At 47.6% G+C, this 20,113-nt stretch overlaps 1 protein-coding gene and 1 long non-coding RNA gene across 5 annotated transcripts; both read left to right on the forward strand.

Annotated features, from left to right (window-relative positions):
- Nucleotides 1-61: 61 nt before the first annotated feature.
- On the forward strand, nucleotides 62-20,113 carry nacc1b (nucleus accumbens associated 1, BEN and BTB (POZ) domain containing b). 4 transcript variants are annotated; one of them, XM_088374143.1, is made up of 9 exons: nucleotides 540-1,233; nucleotides 1,407-1,584; nucleotides 10,603-10,756; nucleotides 11,316-11,561; nucleotides 11,643-11,810; nucleotides 12,546-12,963; nucleotides 13,762-14,047; nucleotides 14,593-14,690; nucleotides 14,763-20,113. In XM_088374143.1, the coding sequence occupies exons 3-9, from the start codon at nucleotides 10,631-10,633 to the stop codon at nucleotides 15,080-15,082; spliced, it is 1,662 nt and encodes a 553-aa protein (XP_088230269.1). In that variant the 5' UTR covers nucleotides 540-1,233; nucleotides 1,407-1,584; nucleotides 10,603-10,630; the 3' UTR covers nucleotides 15,083-20,113. The 4 variants fall into 4 exon arrangements, with proteins under 4 accessions (XP_088230266.1, XP_088230269.1, XP_088230268.1 ...); XM_088374140.1 differs by lacking the exons at nucleotides 540-1,233; nucleotides 1,407-1,584 and adding an exon at nucleotides 62-408; XM_088374142.1 differs by having other exon boundaries at nucleotides 540-1,584.
- On the forward strand, nucleotides 4,210-10,270 carry LOC148399939 (uncharacterized). The gene is made up of 2 exons (XR_015858086.1): nucleotides 4,210-9,250; nucleotides 9,542-10,270. It is a non-coding gene; the product is annotated as an uncharacterized LOC148399939 (long non-coding RNA).

Genomic DNA, 20,113 nt, shown 5'->3' on the forward strand with positions numbered 1-20,113 from the left:
ACTGTTGACGAACACAACGTCATCTCTAGCTGCTCTGCGGGAAATGTGTGATTTCACACCGTCCCTGAAGGCAACACCTGACACAACACCTGAGTCCGATCGATAGCTTCATGCGACTCCAAATCATTTTCAGTCTGTCTGGTTAATCGATGATTGTGCTGTGTCTGGAAGCCAGAAATCTGAAAACTAGGCTTTGCTCCTTCGTTACAGTTAGCCCCCCTCCTTCGGGCGAAGTGCGTGCGTGCGTGCGTGCGTGCGTGCGTGCATGCCTTCATGATGCTGCTGCGTCGAGTTCCAGCAATGAATGGCTGCCTGCGGCGTGGCGGAGGGACACACCATCACTATTAGCGAGGTTCCCGGGCGCCGCCGTTGCTACTCCTCTTCAAACGAGTTCCAGCGGCCAAGGGGGTGAGTGACTTGTGACACGCCGCCCAGCAGCAACGCACACGCGCGGTGTGATGCCCTTTCTTTTCCTTCTCTGGTCTTCGATTTTTTTTTTGGGGGGGGGGGGGGGAGTTGAACGAATTCGGTGGATGGTAGGTGACGCTTTTAAGTGTGTGTGTGTGGGTATAGAAGAAGCCATTCTTTTGAATTTTTACACTACTTAAAAGTGAAGTTGAGCTAGCTACCGTGTGCAGTGGGGGGGATGGGTGAGTGGAAAGTGGGCAAACTTTATCGCACCGACGGACTCGTCGTCGCGGCGGCGGGCTAGCCCACTAATCCCCCTCCGTCCCCGCCTCTTATTCTCGCGGTGAGTGGCTTCACGAGTCCGCCACTCATCCTACCGCATTCCACCCAAACAAGAAGGTTGCTGTATAAATGTTCGAATGTAATCAACGAGAATAAAGGCCATTTGTACAGTATTTGAGGGGTTTCGACTCCTTTCAACTGGGGAAGCCCGGCTTCTTGTCTCGCCACGCCGTGGAATCGTCCGTCTGTGTCCCGGAATGACCTGTTGATGTCGCGGTTCGACATATCGACCACCCTAGCAAAATGCGGGAGTCGGTCGAAGCGCGTCAACGAGAAATGTTATTTATGTCATCAACGTGAAAGTACCGCACGCACGCACGCACGCACGCACGCACGCACGCGACATTCAAATGGAGGGGGTCCAGTTCTGTTGCTTCATGGGGCCCCTTTGAGCGCATTGAATGCGGCGGCGGCGGCGGCGGCGACGAAGGAGCGGGTAGCGGCTTCATTTTTCATCGTCTCGACCATTTTCCACTCAAACGCGTGAGCGAATGCGAACAAAAAGGAGAGGAGCTTTTTCCTCTCTTTTTTTGGTCTCTTCATTTTTGTCTCGTCGCCGCCCCCTCCTCTTCCTCCTTTCCCTTCCCTTCCCTTCGCTCCCCTCCTCTCCTCTCCTCTGCCTCCCTCCCTCCCTCCCTCCCGCCGGCCCGGGCCAGCCGAGGACTCCCAAATCCCGCGGCTGGCTGGCACACGGCGGGGCACCGTCACGTCAGCTCGCTTCCCCCCTCTGCCCTGGTCCTCCGGCTCCCTGACGCTGTTCGGTGGCCCCCCTCCTCTCGGTACCGTCTGCTCCTCCTCCTCTGGCGAGACGTTGGCTGCGCTCGACTCGCACAAGTGAGGCAATTTCTCCCTTTAAACGGGCTTGATTTTGGGGTTAAGTTTTCTTGCGCTCGCGTTCCGCCGGGAGGGAGGCGGGGGCACGGGGGGAAACCTAGCCACATTTCAGCGCTCGAGTGCCCGCCGCCGAGGGCTGAGCACGTCGCCTCGGAGCTTGGGTTGGAAAGTATCAGCCACCAAGGGGATTTGTATTGCTGTCGTGCAAGCAATTTAGGCAGCTTTACAAAATGCGTGAAGAGGTGTGTGGTGGCAGCAACGTTAGCCGTAGCTTTAGCGCGCTACGTGCTAACAACATAGGCAGGCCACCCTTTTTAAAGCAGGAAACGGAGCTGAGTGATTCTGAGTGATGAGCTTCTCCAAGTAAGTCCGTGCAATACCTTTCACACTTTGACACGTGGAAGTGTTCGTTTTGTGGCAAGGTTCAGCTGTTTTGAAGGGAGCACGGGGCCCGGGTTCAAAGGTCAAGTGGTGGCAATTTGTCCTCATTGCGTTTCCTGGATGCTGAGGTGACCCCGGTTGAACTGCCGCCGGGGAGGCGGCGAGCGCTTAGACAAGTATCCTTGGATGACATCTAGAGGCGCATAGATAACAGAATACTCAAGGAGGCAACGCATGCGACAGAGAAGTCGATTTGGAACGATGGGTTCGTTGCAGGGAGCTGCACGCTGTGAATTCCCATGAAGGTGACACCAAAGATGATGGACTGATGATACAACATTTTGGCTCAATTGCAAAGTTGACAATGAGGACCGTGGAAGAGTTTTGGAGGGAAGTTCCAAAATGGTGGATTGAGCTCTTTCTGCCATGACCGTGTAATCACCACGACTGGCCCGCTTCTGTAAAATATCTTCGTACCCTACGTTGTGTGTCTGTGAGCCGGATCCCGTTTACGGTTCTGTATTTGCGGCAATGTTTGAAATTTGAATTTTGGGACGCCGACCTGTGCTCTGATACTAACGCGCCGATACCACGACATCATGGAGCTTCTGAGCAGGTGCTGTCAGAGCTTCGTAAACACGGATGACGAGACTTTGTTAGCTGCTTGGCAATTCTGAAAAGCAAATTGGCTTTGGGGGCGACAGAGGTCGCGAGCCAATCTCGCGCTCCCGTCACTAAACCGTCACAGCGCGGCCAATCAAGAAAAACAAGCGATAAAACATCTCTCCAGATGTCACCGACGTCTTATAGAGTGTACCGCTAATTTTAAGAAGGGCTTTCTCCTTTTAGTCACTTGATTTTGTGCCATCACGGCATCCGTATTCCGAATGACATTGACGTTCCACATTTGCAGTACTTCCTTCTTCATTGTGTGTGTGTGTGTGTGTGTGTGTGTGTGTCTGTGTGTGTTAGCTGCTCATTGTTCAAATGGGGCACAAGGGGCCCCCGCTCCTTGGTTCAAAGGTCAAGTGACGCCAATTGAACTGTCTTTTTTGCCTCCCGGACAACCTCGCCGTCCCCCGTCCTCGGATGACGTCTGGATGATCTGCGCCTTTTGTCTCGAGTCCGCTTCTCAACGCGCGTTATCGGCACGCCGGGCTTTAATTTATGAGGCACGGTGGCTTGTCGTCATGGCAACCGTCTGCTTTTTATTCACGCCGCCACACATATTTACACCCGGAAGCCGCGCCGTCGTCTCGACTGTCGCCAGAGGCCGCAAAGTCCAAAATGTCAAAATGGTGGATCGCGGCCGCGACCCGTTGCGCATTTTTACATCGGTTTTGCGGCTCAAACCCAAGACGATTTTTTTTTTTTTTGCTACCCTAGCATCAACACGCATCACACAAATAACGAGTGCGGAAGCTGTCAGGTTTGAGCCGTTTGCCGTGTTCCCGAGGTCCTTGAAGGCAACAGCTGACACACGGAGGATGGATAGATGAGACATTTAAGGACAATTGGTGTTAGATAAATTGTATATATATGTTATCATGCGTTCCCTAATGCGTACTTATTAATAAAGTTATTGCGCAGAATGCTTGCTGTTTTTTCTTGCAGACATCACCCAGTCCACAACAAGTCAAACGATGCTGTCTGGGGTTTCCTGACCTTCTACACATCTGGGAATCCAAGATGTTGATGTCTGCACATGTCATTTTGTCTATGCACTCTTTTCACATGACTACTTTGTTTCCCATAACATTCGCTTTTCGTTTCTCGTGGGATCCTGTCCGCGACTTCTAGTTTCACATAGAATCTCGTTTCTTCACTCCTGAGACAAAGCCCACGCTTTCCCCCCCACCTATCAGGGGCTAGTCTCACATTGTAGGTAGGGCATTCCTAAATAAAAAGAGAGGAGTGTAAACAAGACCTTTAGTGTATTTCGGATTGATGTAAGTCTGTTTGCACTCCTCGCGAGAAAAGACTCAACATTCTGTCTCACTGGTTTTGTCTGCTGATCCTTTTGCTGAATCTGAACCTAACAGATTTTTGGGGGCTCGTTCCGGAATCTCAATAGGACTATTTCTGGCTCCGGCCGACTTTTCGACGCAGGACAAGTCCTTGGCCAAGGCATATTGAGGAAACCCTTTTCACGGGGCTGACTCGATCAGTCGGTTGGACGCTGGAGAGGTTGACGAGAACATCCGGGGAAAGGCCCAGCAGACTGTGAGTACGAATCTTGATTCTGTTGAAAGTAATGAAAGTGCAGTGACAAGGGGTCACTTAAAACCTTGACAATTCTAGACCCTATCAAGTGCAATTAGAAACAGTAAATTCCGCTGGGATGTTGGAGTCCCCTGACTGATAAGTCAGTTAAATTCCATGGGAAAGCGGACCCATCTGTTTTCTAGAGAAGTACAGGTAATTTGGAGCAGTTAAATTCCGCTGAGGTGTCGTGGGCCTCCTAATTAACCTTCCTAGGGTGTTAGTGTTAGCTTTCTGCTGCCATCTGTGGTGTTTTTTAACTCTGGTTTCGCTGGTTTGGCTTCTTTATCCGTGAAAAGATAGGTTTTATATTGGCTTTGGGGAAAAAGCAAGAATAGGGTTTTTCTTACACAATAGGAAGGTTGAAGAGTTTAGATTTTGTTAAGTTCCACGGGAGGGCGGACTCCCCTGCTTGCCTGTGAGACGATAATGCGCATTGTGTGTGTGTGTGTATGGTTTGACTTGGAGTGATCTCATTTGAGCTCTCCTTTATGTAAACAGTGGTTTTGTGAGGGCAGAGGAAAGGAGACTTATCACTCATTGAATATTTTACCACTGTCCTGTGAATTAAATTGACTTTAGGACACTGTAGGTGCCATTCAAATTGCCAACTCCGAAAATTAAACAAACGAACCATGGGAACATCAAAATAGCAAACAAGAGTCGCTACCCCGACATGAATTAAAATGCAAGGGGTCGACACCGGAAATATAAAATATCTTGACGAATGCATATTTTGGACAGAGGTGGTTGCATTATGCGACGTGGCGGTGGCGAGGCTCTCCGCACTTCAGTTGCTCCCCCCACCCTTGTTACCAGCTGGGAAGATTGTCATGTCTATGTTGTGGGCCCGTGTGTTTGTTTCTGTGTATGTTTGTCTTTGTGTATCAGTTCGTTATAAAGGTTGGAATTGCGTTAAATTGGTGCACGAAAACGGTGTGATAGACAATGGTTCATCAGATTTGCGTTGTTAAATGTAAAAATTAGAAATTATAGAATAATATGACGGTTGTGGGCAGAAACTCATCCGACGAGGAGAGTGCCCAACCTTCATAAAAATGTGAGAGTAAGAGAAAACACACATTGTAGAACTGGATAAAATTAGGTTAAAGCTTAGAAATCAATGGTGTTATCATTATTCTCTTATCCCCTGCATTGCAAATGTCTTCTTGATGCAGATAGGTTAGCAGGCTAGGACTTTAGTGAGGAGATAATTTATCAATTGATGGGGGTTAGTAATTGTCCGAATTCTAGTCATATGTTTTGTGGGACCACAGCAACAACATTATATTTAATTTGCAGGCCATTATCTAGTATGATATGACAGTGTCTGGCTAAGTAGACTGTTCTATCAAGAAATGTGGGAGTGAAGGAGGAGGTTTGATTTGTAATCTGACATTTGGGTCCCATTTTGAAGAGTCTCTGCAGGAGCATAGATTGGTTTTGTTTAAAGATATGTTTAACAGTTTATCTCAGCGCGGTAAGGATATAGCAATTTTGCGAGACTTAAAATTAAAAATTAAAAAGCAAAATTACATTCTCATTTTCCCAGATGAGAGGAAAATTGAAAGGTAAGGAAGACAAAGAAAAGATAAAAAAGAACTTGCTGTTGCACAGACAGGAAGATGATGACACAGTGTCAGCGCGAGCTCGCTTAAGAATCGCAGCTACGAATGTGATGAATGAAGATGAGAAAAATGATCAAATTACAAAGACAGATGTTGTGGCATGGCAAAGCGAACCATCCTTTCCGTCTTTTTACCCAAATTAAACAACTCATTGCTTCCTATAATTTTAGAGGTGATGAAGTACAACAGGTTTTCATGGCATCCTTAACCAAACATTGGGCAAGCGTTAAAGGCACCTGGAGTCCTTTTAATCTCCAGGGCCGTCCATTGGAATATAACGGGGTGCCATTACAAATACAAATTGACCAACTATTGGGCAGGAACAAAAAAAAAAAAAATTCCAACGTAGAGCGAATTACACAGACATTGGCCGAACTAAACAAAAAACAAGATGAGTTGTTTGAAGACTTTAGACACAGACCTAAAAGAGTGTTCAACTGATGTCTATGATCAACAACTTAAAAATGCTCTACATGCGAATTTGCATGTAGAGCAAATTTACATGCGGCCAGTGTTATGTCGATGACGAATATATTCGACAAATTTTTTCCCTATAAAATGGTGCCGTTTGGGTTTGAAGTACATAGTCGCTTCAAAGGAGGCGAAGCATGATTTAAGATACGCGATTGATTAATGAGAAGGCTATCCCTTGTGCCAGGGGTGTCAAACTAATTTGTTCGCGGGCCGCGGTGTAGTCATGGCTTCTTTTGGAGGGCTGGTATGACTGGTATACCCGAGTAGATGTGTGAGCGCCTCATATTGTGGGAGTTGCAAAACGAGCTGACGAGTAACTCGCTTTCAAATCAGACAAATACGAACTGGTCTAATATTTAAACTTACAACATTATTAAGAGGGAAGATACTTTGCAATTCGAGTAATGACATGAATATGAAGCACATTTTGACACCTGTGCCTTATACAAAGGTAAAGTAGGATTAGGAATTGCTTGCGATATAATTACAAATTAGTTAACACCTGTGTGATTGATTGATTGGATGATTGATTAATTGATTGTCAGAGTGAGTGAGTGAGTGAGTGAGTGAGTGAGTGAGTGAGTGAGTGAGTGAGTGAGTGAGTGAGTGAGTGAGTGAGTGAGTGAGTGAGTGAGTGAGTGAGTGAGTGAGTGAGTGAGTGAGTGAGTGACTTTTCTGTCGCCTGCACGTCATCTTTCTTGCATGGCTACGTTGCTGTCTCAGCTGCATCTGACCGTTGAAAGATGCACAACACTCAATCCTGCCACTCTCATTCCCCTTCCTGACGACGGCGGATTCCATGATTGTGTCGATGCTGCCCAACAGATTGCAAAGGCTCGGCCTGGTTTGGAAGATACGCCTCTGCCAGATGGTCATGTGGTTTTTGTTGATGGGTATTCTACGAAAAATGAATCTGGTGTGACCCTTACTGGGTGTGCCATTGTTACTGCCGACATGGTTTTGGAGGCTGCTAAACTGCCATCCGCTATGTCTGCACAGGCCGCTGAGCTCATTGCTTTGACTGGGGCCTGCAAATTGTTCGCAAACAGATCCGTCACTATCTGGACTGATAGTCAGTATGCTTTTGCTGCAGTGCACGTGTTTGCTCGGCAGTGGAGCAACCGTGGCATGATAACTTCTGCAGGGGAGCCCGTCAACCCATTCCGCATTACTGACTCGACTTTTGGGCACTGTCCAGCTGCCTTTAACGATGGCGGTTTGCAAGTGTGCTGCTCGCACTGCGTGCTCTGGTCCTGTGTCTCTCTGTAATGCTTTTGCTGACAAATCCGCTAAGGCCGCTGCGGAGGGCCTGCTCCATGTCTTGCCTCGTAACTTGTTCAAATGGGCTGCTATTTCGAGTCATGGGGTCACCCATGTCTCGACGGGGGGTATGGTGAAACAAGTTGAAGCTATTTATACAACATACGGCTTTGCAGCTTTTTCACGACAATTTTGATCTGTGCTAAACATAACCCACAAGGCAATTTAGGACCTCAGAGAGGGAAATTCCTGACTCCGTTGTATCCGTTTCAGACAATACATATGGATTAAATCCAATTACATAAATGTGAAGGAAAAGAATATTGTTAGGTCATAATAGACCACATTTTGTAAATCAAATAGTGCATAACATTGGGAGAATGTTCCACATAAATCTAAAGAACCGTTGTTCCTATCGTCCGCAATCAGTTGTTGAGAGATCTAACGCGACTATAAAAAACAGATTAAAGAGATGTATGGAAGAAACCAAACGACCATGGACTCAGTGCTTAGACCTGGTCAAAATGTACATAAATATTACAAGTACAACAGGGCTAACTCCCTATGAAACCATGTTTGGAAGACCCTACAGGCTTCCTCAGTTCAAGAACACATGGGAGATCCCCGAGGAAGCCACGTTAGCTGATTACATGAGAAAAATGTTGGAACGTCAAAAGAATCTAACTAATAACACTGATGATGAACCCATTTCTCCGCAGGAAGACCCCAAAGTGGTACCGGGAGACTGGGTCTTGATCAGGAGTATCAAGAGGAAGAATTGGCATTCACCCAAGTGGGAAGGTCCTTTTTTGGTACTACTCACGACACCTAATGCTTTGACAATAGCCGAACGCAACACGTGGATTCATTTATCTCATTGTAAAAAGGTGATCTCTGCAGACCCAACCTAAAGTACGGAAGGTGAGCAAAGTCTGGTAATAGTGCCTGATCCTGGTGCCAAGATCCAGGGTTGACACGAAAGCTAGCAGAAGCCAATTTCCAAGACACCAACCCGAAGCTCAGGGTGTTGACTCTGAGGAGATCCAAAAAACATGAGTGGCTCATGGGGAGAACTTGCTAGACATAAGCGCGACGCTAAATCCCCTTTTGATCATGTTGTTTGTGTTCCAGGAGCCGTCCGTGTTCCTACCTGTGTACCATGGCTTTTGTCTTGGGCTTATAATAACTCATTAATGTTTACTGTGGCTCCTAACACATCTTCTTCTATTATTTTGCCTTTGGTGACCCTATTGCTACCTGTTCATTTGTTACCGATGTCCTCTTATGATCTAACATCTTTTGCTAAGTCCGTGGTTCCCGTTTCTGGCAGAGAACGAAACGAAGCGCCGAGTGGCGGGGCGCGGCTAATCCAACTTACATTGACGCCATTGGTGTTCCTAGAGGAGTACCGGATGAGTATAAGCTGGTGAATCAGATAGCAGCTGGTTTTGAATCCGCCCTGTGTTGGTGGTGTACTATTAACAAAAATGTTGACAGGATTAACTACGTCCATTACAACGTGCAGAGGCTTGGAAACTGGTCCGAGGCGGGTTTCAGGGCGGTCCACTCCCAACTGGCCGCTACCTCCCTCATGGCTTTCCAGAATCGAATGGCCCTTGACATGCTACTCTCAAAGGAGGGCGGTGTCTGCGCCATGTTCGGTGAGCAATGTTGCACGTTTATTCCGAATAATGCTGCAGCCGGCGGGAGCCTGTCCCAGGCCCTTGAGGGCCTGCGGACCTTGAACGGGGAGATGAAGGAGCACAGTGGGGTGAACACAGACGTTTGGACCGACTGGTTGAACGTGTTCGGAAAGTACCGCACCCTGGTTTCCTCTGCCCTGGTCTCCATAGCCGTTTTCTCTGCCATTTTGACCTTGTGTGGATGTTGTTGCATCCCTTGTCTCCGGTCCCTAATTAACAGACTAATTACAACTGCTATCTCTCCACCAGCTGAGACTTTCCCGTTGCTCCAAAGGGATGACCTTTCGATCGACGCGGGTTCCTTCTCTAGTGACGACCCGGTCGGCGACTCTATTGTGGTACACCTGTCCGGTTTGTTTCTTGACCCTAGCTTTGCCGGTTATGACTCAGTTTCCTCCTGTGTGTAAGTTAGTTCTTGCGAAATGTGATCCCATGGCTGAAAATCTTTTTGAAGTGGCCATGTGGGTGATGTGTTGTTCTCCGGGAACTTATGATAAAACAGGGGGGAATTGTTAGATAAATTGTATATATATGTTATCATGCGTTCCCTAATGCGTACTTATTAATAAAGTTATTGCGCAGAATGCTTGCTGTTTTTTCTTGCAGACATCACCCAGTCCACAACAAGTCAAACGATGCTGTCTGGGGTTTCCTGACCTTCTACACATCTGGGAATCCAAGATGTTGATGTCTGCACATGTCATTTTGTCTATGCACTCTTTTCACATGACTACTTTGTTTCCCATAACATTCGCTTTTCGTTTCTCGTGGGATCCTGTCCGCGACTTCTAGTTTCACATAGAATCTCGTTTCTTCACTCCTGAGACAAAGCCCACGCTTTCCCCCCCACCTATCAGGGGCTAGTCTCACATTGTAGGTAGGGCATTCCTAAATAAAAAGAGAGGAGTGTAAACAAGACCTTTAGTGTATTTCGGATTGATGTAAGTCTGTTTGCACTCCTCGCGAGAAAAGACTCAACATTCTGTCTCACTGGTTTTGTCTGCTGATCCTTTTGCTGAATCTGAACCTAACAATTGGACAAATCACTCACTTGTGGATGGCCAAGTGAGTCACACTTGAACACAATCTGTTATGAAGAGCGGATTATTTAGTGTGCCGTCGAGCGTCGCTCCGCTTTTTGATCACGGCTGGCTGTGACGTGGGAAACAGACGCGTTACATAAGTGGCTCCGCATTGACCGAGCGCCGGGGAAAATGCAAGAGTGGGCCACAAAGCACCCAAGAAAATGCCACAGAGTTGGACTACGCTGGCTGAGGCAATTTTTTTTTTTTGCTTTGTCCTCTGCGCAGAGCCGCTGGCGGTGCCGGGCCCGGCGTGATGGCTCAGACGCTGCAGATGGCGATCCCCAACTTTGGCAACAATGTCCTGGAGTGCCTGAACGAGCAGCGTCTGCAGGGTCTCTACTGCGACGTCTCCGTGGTGGTCAAAGGACACGCCTTCAAGGTCCTTGGCACGCCGACACCGCCTCGTTTTCTCACTCACCGGTGTCGACTGTCCGTGTCGAGCCCATGCTCGTTTAAAAAAAAAAGAAAATACGGCATTATAGCGCGCATTCGCACCTTCCACCAAGTTTGCCGCATTTGTCGTTTGTCAATTCGTTGGCCTTTGCGCCAAAGAATCCGCGTGCTCATTTTCCGAGAGTTCGCTCGAGCGAATCGTCCCCCCCCCCCCCGACAACAGGCTTAATGAGTCCCTCAGTGATTGTCGCGGCGCTCAATCGGCAAGATAAGAAAATAGCGCGCTGCATTCGGAGCCACCTTCAATGTTTTGTCTGTGCCCTCTTGCGTCTTCCGAAATTCCGAGTATTACCCCCCCAGCCCACCCCGCCCCCAGGGGGGGTTTGCTTGCCATCACACGGCGCAAATAAAGACAAGAACAACAGCATTGCTCAAGTGAGGTAAAAATTAGGCGCAGCTTTCATCTCCGCAATTTCGCGTCCGTCGGCGAACGGGCCCGGTCGGTTTCTTGGTACGTTTCTTTGCTGACAAAATTGCGTTTGCAGGCCCACCGTGCGGTGCTGGCGGCCAGCTCGTCGTACTTCCGCGACCTGTTCAACGCCGGCGGCGGCAAGAGCTCAGTGGTGGAGCTGCCGGCGGCCGTGCAGCCGCAGAGCTTCCGTCAAATCCTGGCCTTCTGCTACACGGGCCGCCTCAGCATGAACGTGGGCGACCAGTTCCTGCTCATGTACACCGCCGGCTTTCTGCAGATCCAGCAGATCATGGAGAAGGGCACCGAGTTTTTCCTCAAGGTGCCGGCGGGACGCCGTCGGGCTGTCCGTCAAAACGGCGCATCGGCAAAAGTCTGCATTTTCTTTCTCTGTCTTTGGCAGGTTTCGTCCCCCAGCTGCGACTCGCAGGGCCTCCACGTCGAGGAGACGGAGCCGCAGAGTCCCCTCACTCCCACGACGGGAGGGCCCGGCGCTACGCCGCTTGCCGCCAGAGCCGCCGCCTGCAAGGTGAAGACGGAGCAGACGGCCGCCGCTCCTCCATCGCAACAGGTGACAGGGTGGACTACCATATTATACGGACTATAAGTCGCTCTGGAGTACAAGTCGCAGCAGCCATAAGATGCATAATAAAAAACATACAAGTCGCATCCGGAGTATAAGTCGTAATTTTGGGGGAAATGTATTTGATAAAATCCGACACCGAGAACAGACGTATCATCTTGAATGGCAATAAACAATAGCACATAATGAATAGCACATAAACAAGGAACTGAGAATGTGCCTGACGTAACATATTAAGAGTTATTCAAATAACTATAACATGCTAAAAAGTTTATCAAACCATCCGCGTCACTCCAAATCATTAAATCCATCGAAATCTTTACTTATGAACAACTCGGCTAACCCTGGAAGTAGATGCTGCGCTCACATCTGACTCGTCGTCAGTTGGGGACCCAATTAGTCCACAGGCCTGGTTTAGTGCGGTTTAGTCTGAAAATAACCTGAAGTGATCAACTATACTGAGTAAGTAACAACGTGTTAATAATTTCACATATGAGTCACTCCTGAGTACAAGTCGCACCCCGGCCAAACTATGAAAAAAAACTGCGACTTATAGTCCGGAAAATAGGGTACTTTCACGTTTGCAACGGGGCCAAGAGGTTGTGGCGGAAGACTCTTTAATCAAACACTACAGTGAAAGACAGAGCTATCATTGCGTCACTTCTTCCCAGTACAAACAATTGAATACAATTGAAGCAAACAAATGGTTTTCCTTGTCTTCAGCCTGAGGGCTTCCCCTACTCGGTGGTCTGCATCCCGGTGGCGAAGCGGCTGTGGGAGGGGGGCAACGGAGGGGGCGCTTCCGGAGGCGCCCAAAGAAAGGCGGCGCGCTACTCTTCCTCCTCCTCCTCCTCATTCAGCTCCAACGCCGCTGGCCAGGATTGCTCCGGGCGGGGGTCCGCCCCTTCGTTACTGCCTGGGGGCGCCGCCGCCGCCAACAACAACAACAGCAGCAGCAATAACGGCGGAACCCCTGAAGGCACCAGTCCCGGCACCCTCAGTCTATACACCAGCGACTCGCCCATCAGCTACCACGACGACGAGGAAGAGGACGAGATGACGGACGAGAGCGCCGAAGAGCAGTACAGGCAAATCTGCAACATTTACACCATGTACAGCATGCTCAACGCCAACGCCGCAGGTCAGCACCGCCGCGCTTCCCACGCCGCTTTCAGACGCTTGAGTCAAATCCGATTCAGTTCCATTGCCACGCCACGCTTCCCTCGCCGCTTTGAGACGCTTGAGTCGAGTCACGTCCCATTTGATCACGTGAAACGTCTCCAAGGTGACAAATACCAACCGCATCTCCTGGGGCCGAGTGACCCCCACCCAAACAAAAAACGTTTGTCACTGGGGACACCCATTTAATCGTCCCATATTTGCTGTTTTAAATCGGCCCCAAAAAGAACAGCTGTTTTTTTTTTTGTTTGAGTGCAAATTAGTTTCAACTATAATTTATCAATTTAAAGCTTTATTCTTTTAAGCTTTAACAAATGTCTCGTATTTAATAGTTATAAATTCTGGTATATTTATTTATAATGGATTTGCCAACAAATGTTTGTTTGTTTGTTTGTTTGTTTTTCCGCCAAAATGTGTAGGAACCCTGAGCTTTATTGTTTTAAGCTTTAACAAATGTCTCGTATTTAATAGTTATAAATTCTGGTGTATTTATTTATAATGAATTAGCCAACAAATGTTTTTGTTTTTTTTCCGCCAAAATGTGTAGGAACTCTGAGCTTTATTGTTTTAAGCGTTAACAAATGTCTCGTATTTAATAGTTATAAATTCTGGTGTATTTATTTATAATGAATTAGCCAACAAATGTTTTTGGTTTTTTTCCGCCAAAATGTGGAGGAACCCTGAACTTCCCCCCCCCCCCCCCCCCCCTCCCCTTTTATGGTTGTTCAAGTCGGCCTGATGTCTCCTTTGGCCCTCACAGTGTCCGGTGAGAAGGTGGAGGCGCTGCCTGACGCCGCCCCAGACGCGGGGCGGCGGGGCGGGCGCCCCCGGCAGGAGCTGGCGTCGCTGCCGTCGGAGCTCATCGGCCAGATCGGCAACCGCTGCCATCCCAAGCTCTACGAGGAGGGCGACCCGGCCGAGAAGCTGGAGCTGGTGAGCGGCACCGCCGTGTTCATCTCACGGGCACAGCTCATGAACTGCCACGTCAGCGCCGGCACGCGGCACAAAGTTCTGCTCAGGCGGCTGCTGGCCGCCTTTTTTGACAGGTGAGTGACCTGTTTTTGTTTTTTTTAAATGCCTTCCTTTTAAAGGGTTTAAAAATTGTAAATAAGTTGAAAATGATTACAATTGAAGTCACATTTTTATCTGTCATCCATTGGATCAGTTTTATTTAAAAAAAAAAAAAAAAAATACCGAATACGTAGCTATTAAAATGTTAGGCACATTGTGTTATTTTTTTATAAATTGAAAAAATACATATTTTAAAAATAGTATGGCGACAGGGTTGACATTTATTTGAAATTGTTTGTTTTCACTTCACTTTTATTTTCATCCTTCTATTTTTTAATGAAATGACATTTTTGTCACTGGTAAATAGACGTGGAGTAAAATCTATATTTTTAAAATGTGTTTTTTTTTTTCTATATCCATGAACTTACATCTGCTGTTTTTTTATTTTTTGCTCTCTCTCTCTCTCTCTCTCTCTCTCTCTCTCTCTCTCTCTCTCTCTCTCTCTCTCTCTCTCTCTCTCTCTCTCTCTCTCTCTCTCTCTCTCTCTCTCTCTCTGTCTCTCTGTTTGTCTCTCACGCAGGAGCACGCTGGCCAACAGCTGCGGGACAGGCATCCGCTCGTCCACCAACGACCCGAGTCGCAAGCCGCTGGACAACCGAGTGCTGCACGCTGTCAAATGTGAGGCGCTTGCCGCCGGCCTTGCCAGGCGCGCTGCGCCGCTCGCCACCTAAACGTCCTCTTTTTCCTCAGTCTACTGCCAGAACTTTGCGCCCAGCTTCCGGGAGAGCGAGATGAACGCCATCGCCGCCGATATGTGCACCAACGCCCGGCGCGTGGTCCGCAAGAGTTGGATCCCCAAACTCAAACTCCTGATGGCCGACAGCGACGCCTATTCCACTTTCCTGGCCGACAACGTCAAGATGGACGCCGACGGGCTGGGCGGCGAGCAAGGCTTTGACGGTGCCTCCATGGAGGCGGCGACCGGGGCCGACGACAGCGGGGCCACGTCCGGCGAGGCCCTCCAGGACAGCGGCGGTGCCGGAGGAGACGACGCCGGCGCTTTGTTTTAAGTGAGTGAACGGAGCGACGGATGTTTGGACGGGCGGTCGCCCCCAACCTGCGGCCGCTTGCCGTGTTTCTCTCCGTCTTCAGCATCGCTCGCTTTTTGCCGGCCCGCACAAGGCAGCATATACCAGAATCCCGGGATTCTTCTCCCGTCTAGCATGTCGCTCGCGCGCGTCTCGGTGGCGGCGGCGGCAGCGGCGGCGGCGGCGGCCCTTCCTCCTGTGGGTGTGCTCGTGCCATACCCATTTTTCCTTGAATGCAATGCTACTGAGTGTTGCCATGGGAACCAGATCCTCCACACAAGTTTCATCAAAGTTGTCTTTTGGGTTCTGATCCGACTCCCTTTTCCACGTCATGTTTTCAACATTTGAGCACCTTATCCCCAACCGGGCTTTGCGTTTGAGAGGGCAGCAAAAAAAAAAAAAAAAAGCAAGCGATTCGAGTTCCTCTACCAATCGACGCCAGTCTTTTCTATCTGGTCTAACAGCTAAGCGCAATCTTAAAACTAAAGTGTTTACAATTCTTTTCTATGATTTGTTGTGACTTTCTTTTTTTTTAATCCAAAGAGGCTTCATGGAATAAGTGCCTCCTCCCTCCCTCCCTGTACACCTGTGTGTGTGTGTGTGTGGGGGGGGGGCACATTTCTTCCAGTACGCTGATTTAAACGCACCACCGTAAATATACAGACAAGGAAGACGAGGACAGGGTGAGGCCCCACCCTGCCCCGCCCCGCTCCGCCCTGCCATGCCCCCTCCTCTCCCCTCCCCTCCCCTCCCCTCCCCTCCAAGACATTATGACTGCCTCATATGTGTGCGCATATTCATGCGTCTCCTCACACATTCCTTTTATGGCGTGTGTCAGACAGACAGAGTGCCATCGCGCGCACGTTGAATGCTCATACTGCGTGGGCGGTGTGTTTGTTTTTGTCTGCCGCACGCACGCACGCACGCGCGTACCCGCGTGCGCATTTTCTGCGCCAAAATCACGTTCATATCCATTTGAATGTACAAATAAGGCCTTGTCTTCATCGATGGCTTTTAAATGTAGCTCCAATGCTAAAAACGTGCACATCACGAGCCTCATCCCAAATCCTTCAACTTTCTGCCTGTTAGTTTTAGGGGATGGGTTTAATGCACATTTCTTTTCTTTTTTTTGCCTTTTTTTTTTTTGTTTAGGCAGGAAAAAATGAGGATGGGAGGGTGTCTGTCTGTCTGTCTGTCTGTCTGTCTGTCTGTCCTCTCCCCACCCACAATCGGAAGCGCGATATCGACCAGACTGTTGAACCGAGCGAATTCTAATCGTGCCAGACGTGAAGGAAAGAAGAAAGGGAGGAGGAAAAGAAGGGAGGAGGAGGAGGGGTGTGTGTTAATCTCCTAGGACAGGCGAAGAGCCACTGCGGCAGTCGCAATCCAGACGCAAGCAGGAAGCTTCTCGAATTTAAACACCTGCACTGCATGTTTGTTTACGTAAACCTCTGCAGCCCCCCCCATGGACGCCCCAAAAAAACAAAACATCAACAAAGCAACTTTGCCGTGCGCTCATGTTGCACTAAAAATCTTTTTGAAACGCTGCAATCTGATGATGACAAAGGTCCACCACAACAGTAACACAATAGAAAGGAGCAAAGAAATGGTGGCCGCTGTGATGGTTTTTAAGCGTGATCTAACAGAGGCTGAAATTGAAACGTCGGAAAGCGTTGGCATGAATCCTGCAATGATTGCCGCGCCCAAGAAAAAAAAGCATTTGTTGTCGCTGTCGCAGAAACGCCCCTTTGAGAGCCGTCTTCATTTCACATATTTGGCCCAAAAGTTGGACATCAAACTTGACGTTTTGAAGAGCTTTCTTTCTATACATTTCACTAAAATGTCTTTTTTTACACATGTGAAACCTGTAGCTGTGGAGAGGCGAGATCCTACTCCCGATTAACATGCGTACGAACGCTTATAGTTGTATCGTAGTTTAGAGAAAGAAGCACGTATTTTTGCATCCTTAAGGGGGCGGGGTTATTGTACAATGATTTTAGCTTTTTTTTTTTTTTTTTCCTTTGGCTTTTATTGCAATTGTGGTGCTGAGACGGGCGGACATCCTTTTGAATGTTCCTGAAAACGACAATTCTCGCATCTTTGCACCTTTCCCCCAAACGGTATGAATCTTTTTGCGCTAATCTACGACTTGTCAAAAATGACTGCCATGTCCGGTGACTTTTTCTTGCAAATGACATTTATTTTCTCCCCTTACAAAGTCCAACGTGTTGAATATCGAAGAGTCTTTCGTTAAAAAGTGGCGATTGTAATGCTGGGATGTCAAAATGTTTTTTTTTTTTTTTTTTATCTTTGTAATGAGAAGGCTTTTTCTTGCAAAATGACACCGTTTGTCTTGCAAAAAGTACAATTTTATTGTATGACTAGTGCTGGCTTTTGTCCTCATTACGCATTTTTTTTTCCCTTTAGAATTGCCAAATTTTTCCTTTTTTCAACTTGATTAAAATTCACAAAATTTAGAACTAATTATTCAAGCCCAAATTGTTTTGGGGTTGTTGGTTTTTTTTTTTCTTCTCGTGACTCCAGTCGTACAATATTCGGACTGACTGAAAGGTTTTGGGTCTCTTTTCCTACAGCATAAAAAAAAGAGAACTCCGCACCTTACTTTTGACACATTTCTGACTCGCTTCTCGTTTCAATGTGGATTCCTCCCATTGCGACCATTCTTCGTCATCATGTAGTAGCAGCGTTGTGAAACATGACTTCCTTGCAATGCTACGAGAATATGGTGGACTCGACTCAAAACTTTTGTCATCTTTGGACTTTTTGCTTTTATTCTTTCCAAGGTTCGTTTGGTAAATTTGACTCTGGTGTAGCGGCGCTGCACAAGTCGGGGTTTTGAGTGCTGAGGTCTAAAGACTATTGTGGCAAAAAAATGAGCTGACATGATGGCTTGATTTTCAAGCATTTTGTATCACTGAGAGGTCAGAAGCTTGCGAATTTTGATTTGAATATATTATGAAGGAGAATCGTCGTAATTGTTGGCAAAGCTGCAAGGCGACTGAACGTTTTTCCGAATCAACACGAACAAACAAAAATACAATCGATGAATCCAAAGTGCGTTGACTTGAAATCAGCGCTGCTGCCTGAATGTTTTTCCTCGCCGCGACCGGAGGGCCATGTCCCCTGTAGCTTTGATTGTAATTTGTTCTTTTGGGGGGGGGGGGGGGAGTCTATCACTGTATTCTTGCGCGCGCGCACCTTAAAAGCAGAGCACTAACGCTAATGTGATCTTGTCAACTCCTTAACGTGTCCGACAGAGACCAAATGGGGAAGTTGTACACCGTCCGTCTGTTTTGTTGCCGGCCTTTCGCTGGGAGTGAGTGACAAAAGGGAGCAGAGTTTGGAGTCGTCTTGATTTGAAGAAATCACCTTTGGGGAAGCCCGAGATGGCACTAAAACCCTTTGCACCTTTGTGAGCATGCTCAATTTGTCGCTTCCCTTTTGGAGGCTGTAACGGGACAAGTTCTGAGGGTTGGGGCAGACAGGGTGCTTTTTCTACTTTGAGTTTTTAACCTTGTATCTTTTTGTACTTGTCTTTTTTTTGATGCCTTGTGTTAACTGTAGAAAGGACACTCGAGAGGCAACATCAAGTGGAATTTGTCGTTTTTCTCCAATGTGTGGGAAAAGGTGGCGAGTTTTCTTTGTTGTCGTACGATAGAGGCCAAAAAACCCCCAAATGTACGGATGACCGCCATCAAATTTTGCGAAAGGAATGTTAAAGGAAAACTCCACCCCGCAAACACGGTCAATCCCGATTAAGACTGACTGACAACTTGTTTTACGACTTTTTGGAGGGGTCTTGAGACTTTTTTGGGGAGTTACGGTTCTGAACTTTCTCACTCCCAATGTAGATTGAAAATTTGCCTGCACTACTGTGAGGTCATCACTAAAGTTTCAGTTGGTTTTTTTCCCCAACACAAAGACCTTCATTCAAAGTTTAATTTGTCCGAACGGCAGAAGTGGATGGTCAGTCTTCAATTAGAGTCGAAATTCTCCTGACGTGGGGTGGATTTTTCCTGTTAGGGCCCCCTAATGGCGATGTGGTGAATGTCCCGTTTAAAAAAAAAAAAAAAAATCAAAGCTGGTCAAACTTGAGAAAGGCGGCCCGACCCGAGCCCGCTCGCTCGCTTGCTCGCCCGCCAGAGACAAATCACACAAACGCGCTCTTTAGATACGTGGTAACCTCGGAAGAAGCCGGAGCGCGCGCGCACCCTCAGGATGTGCGCGCGCTCGGCTTTGCATGCTCATGCAGTTTTTGTTTCCTGCAATAAGGGAAAAAAAAGTTTTACCTCGGAAGCTCTCAGCCATTTGCCATGGCAGGTAACGCGCACGCTCTACTTTAAGGGGGGGGGGGAATCACATCATGGTTTGACACTTTGTAAAATTCTGAATTTTTGGTGGTATTGTATTTTCTGAAATGATAACGTTTTCCCCTCTAATAGTCCAACTTGTGTGTAGTTCCGTCTGATGATTTTTTTGTTTAACTTGCAACATTCCGATTTTATGCTCATTGGATTGGAATGTTGTTTCAAATGTTCTGCTTAAAATGTTTGTTCAGATTTTCTCGAGGAAATTCGCTACTTTTGAGATTTTCTGTCTTTTAATACCTGTATTGCTGAATTTCAATGTCCTCCCAAAAAATCTGGTTTATTCACCTCCGCTAAAACGTGATTCCATCAAATTGTCTAATATTACAATATTTCATATGAGACGTATCAACAAGTAAAATACCCTTTTGACTTGTCTTTTTTGTAAAAATGCCTCCTCAAAGACTCCCCCCCCCCCCTTCTTCCCTTAAAAAAGTGACACGTTGACCTGCCTGCTGTGAGTCCATGCAAAACACTGTTTTACCTCACACGTCGCCATAGCAACCGTGAAGGACGCTCGTCTCTGGTGTTCTTTCTCCCCTACATCCGCTATGTCGAATAAATCGCTTCTCGATCAATTTGAATGTACAGTACGTGTATATAAAAAGTGTGGCAGCACTCTGCA

The sequence above is a fragment of the Syngnathus floridae genome, chromosome 4, assembly GCF_059516105.1.
Source record: "Syngnathus floridae isolate MCC-2025c chromosome 4, RoL_Sflo_1.0, whole genome shotgun sequence".
Lineage (NCBI taxonomy): Eukaryota > Metazoa > Chordata > Actinopteri > Syngnathiformes > Syngnathidae > Syngnathus > Syngnathus floridae.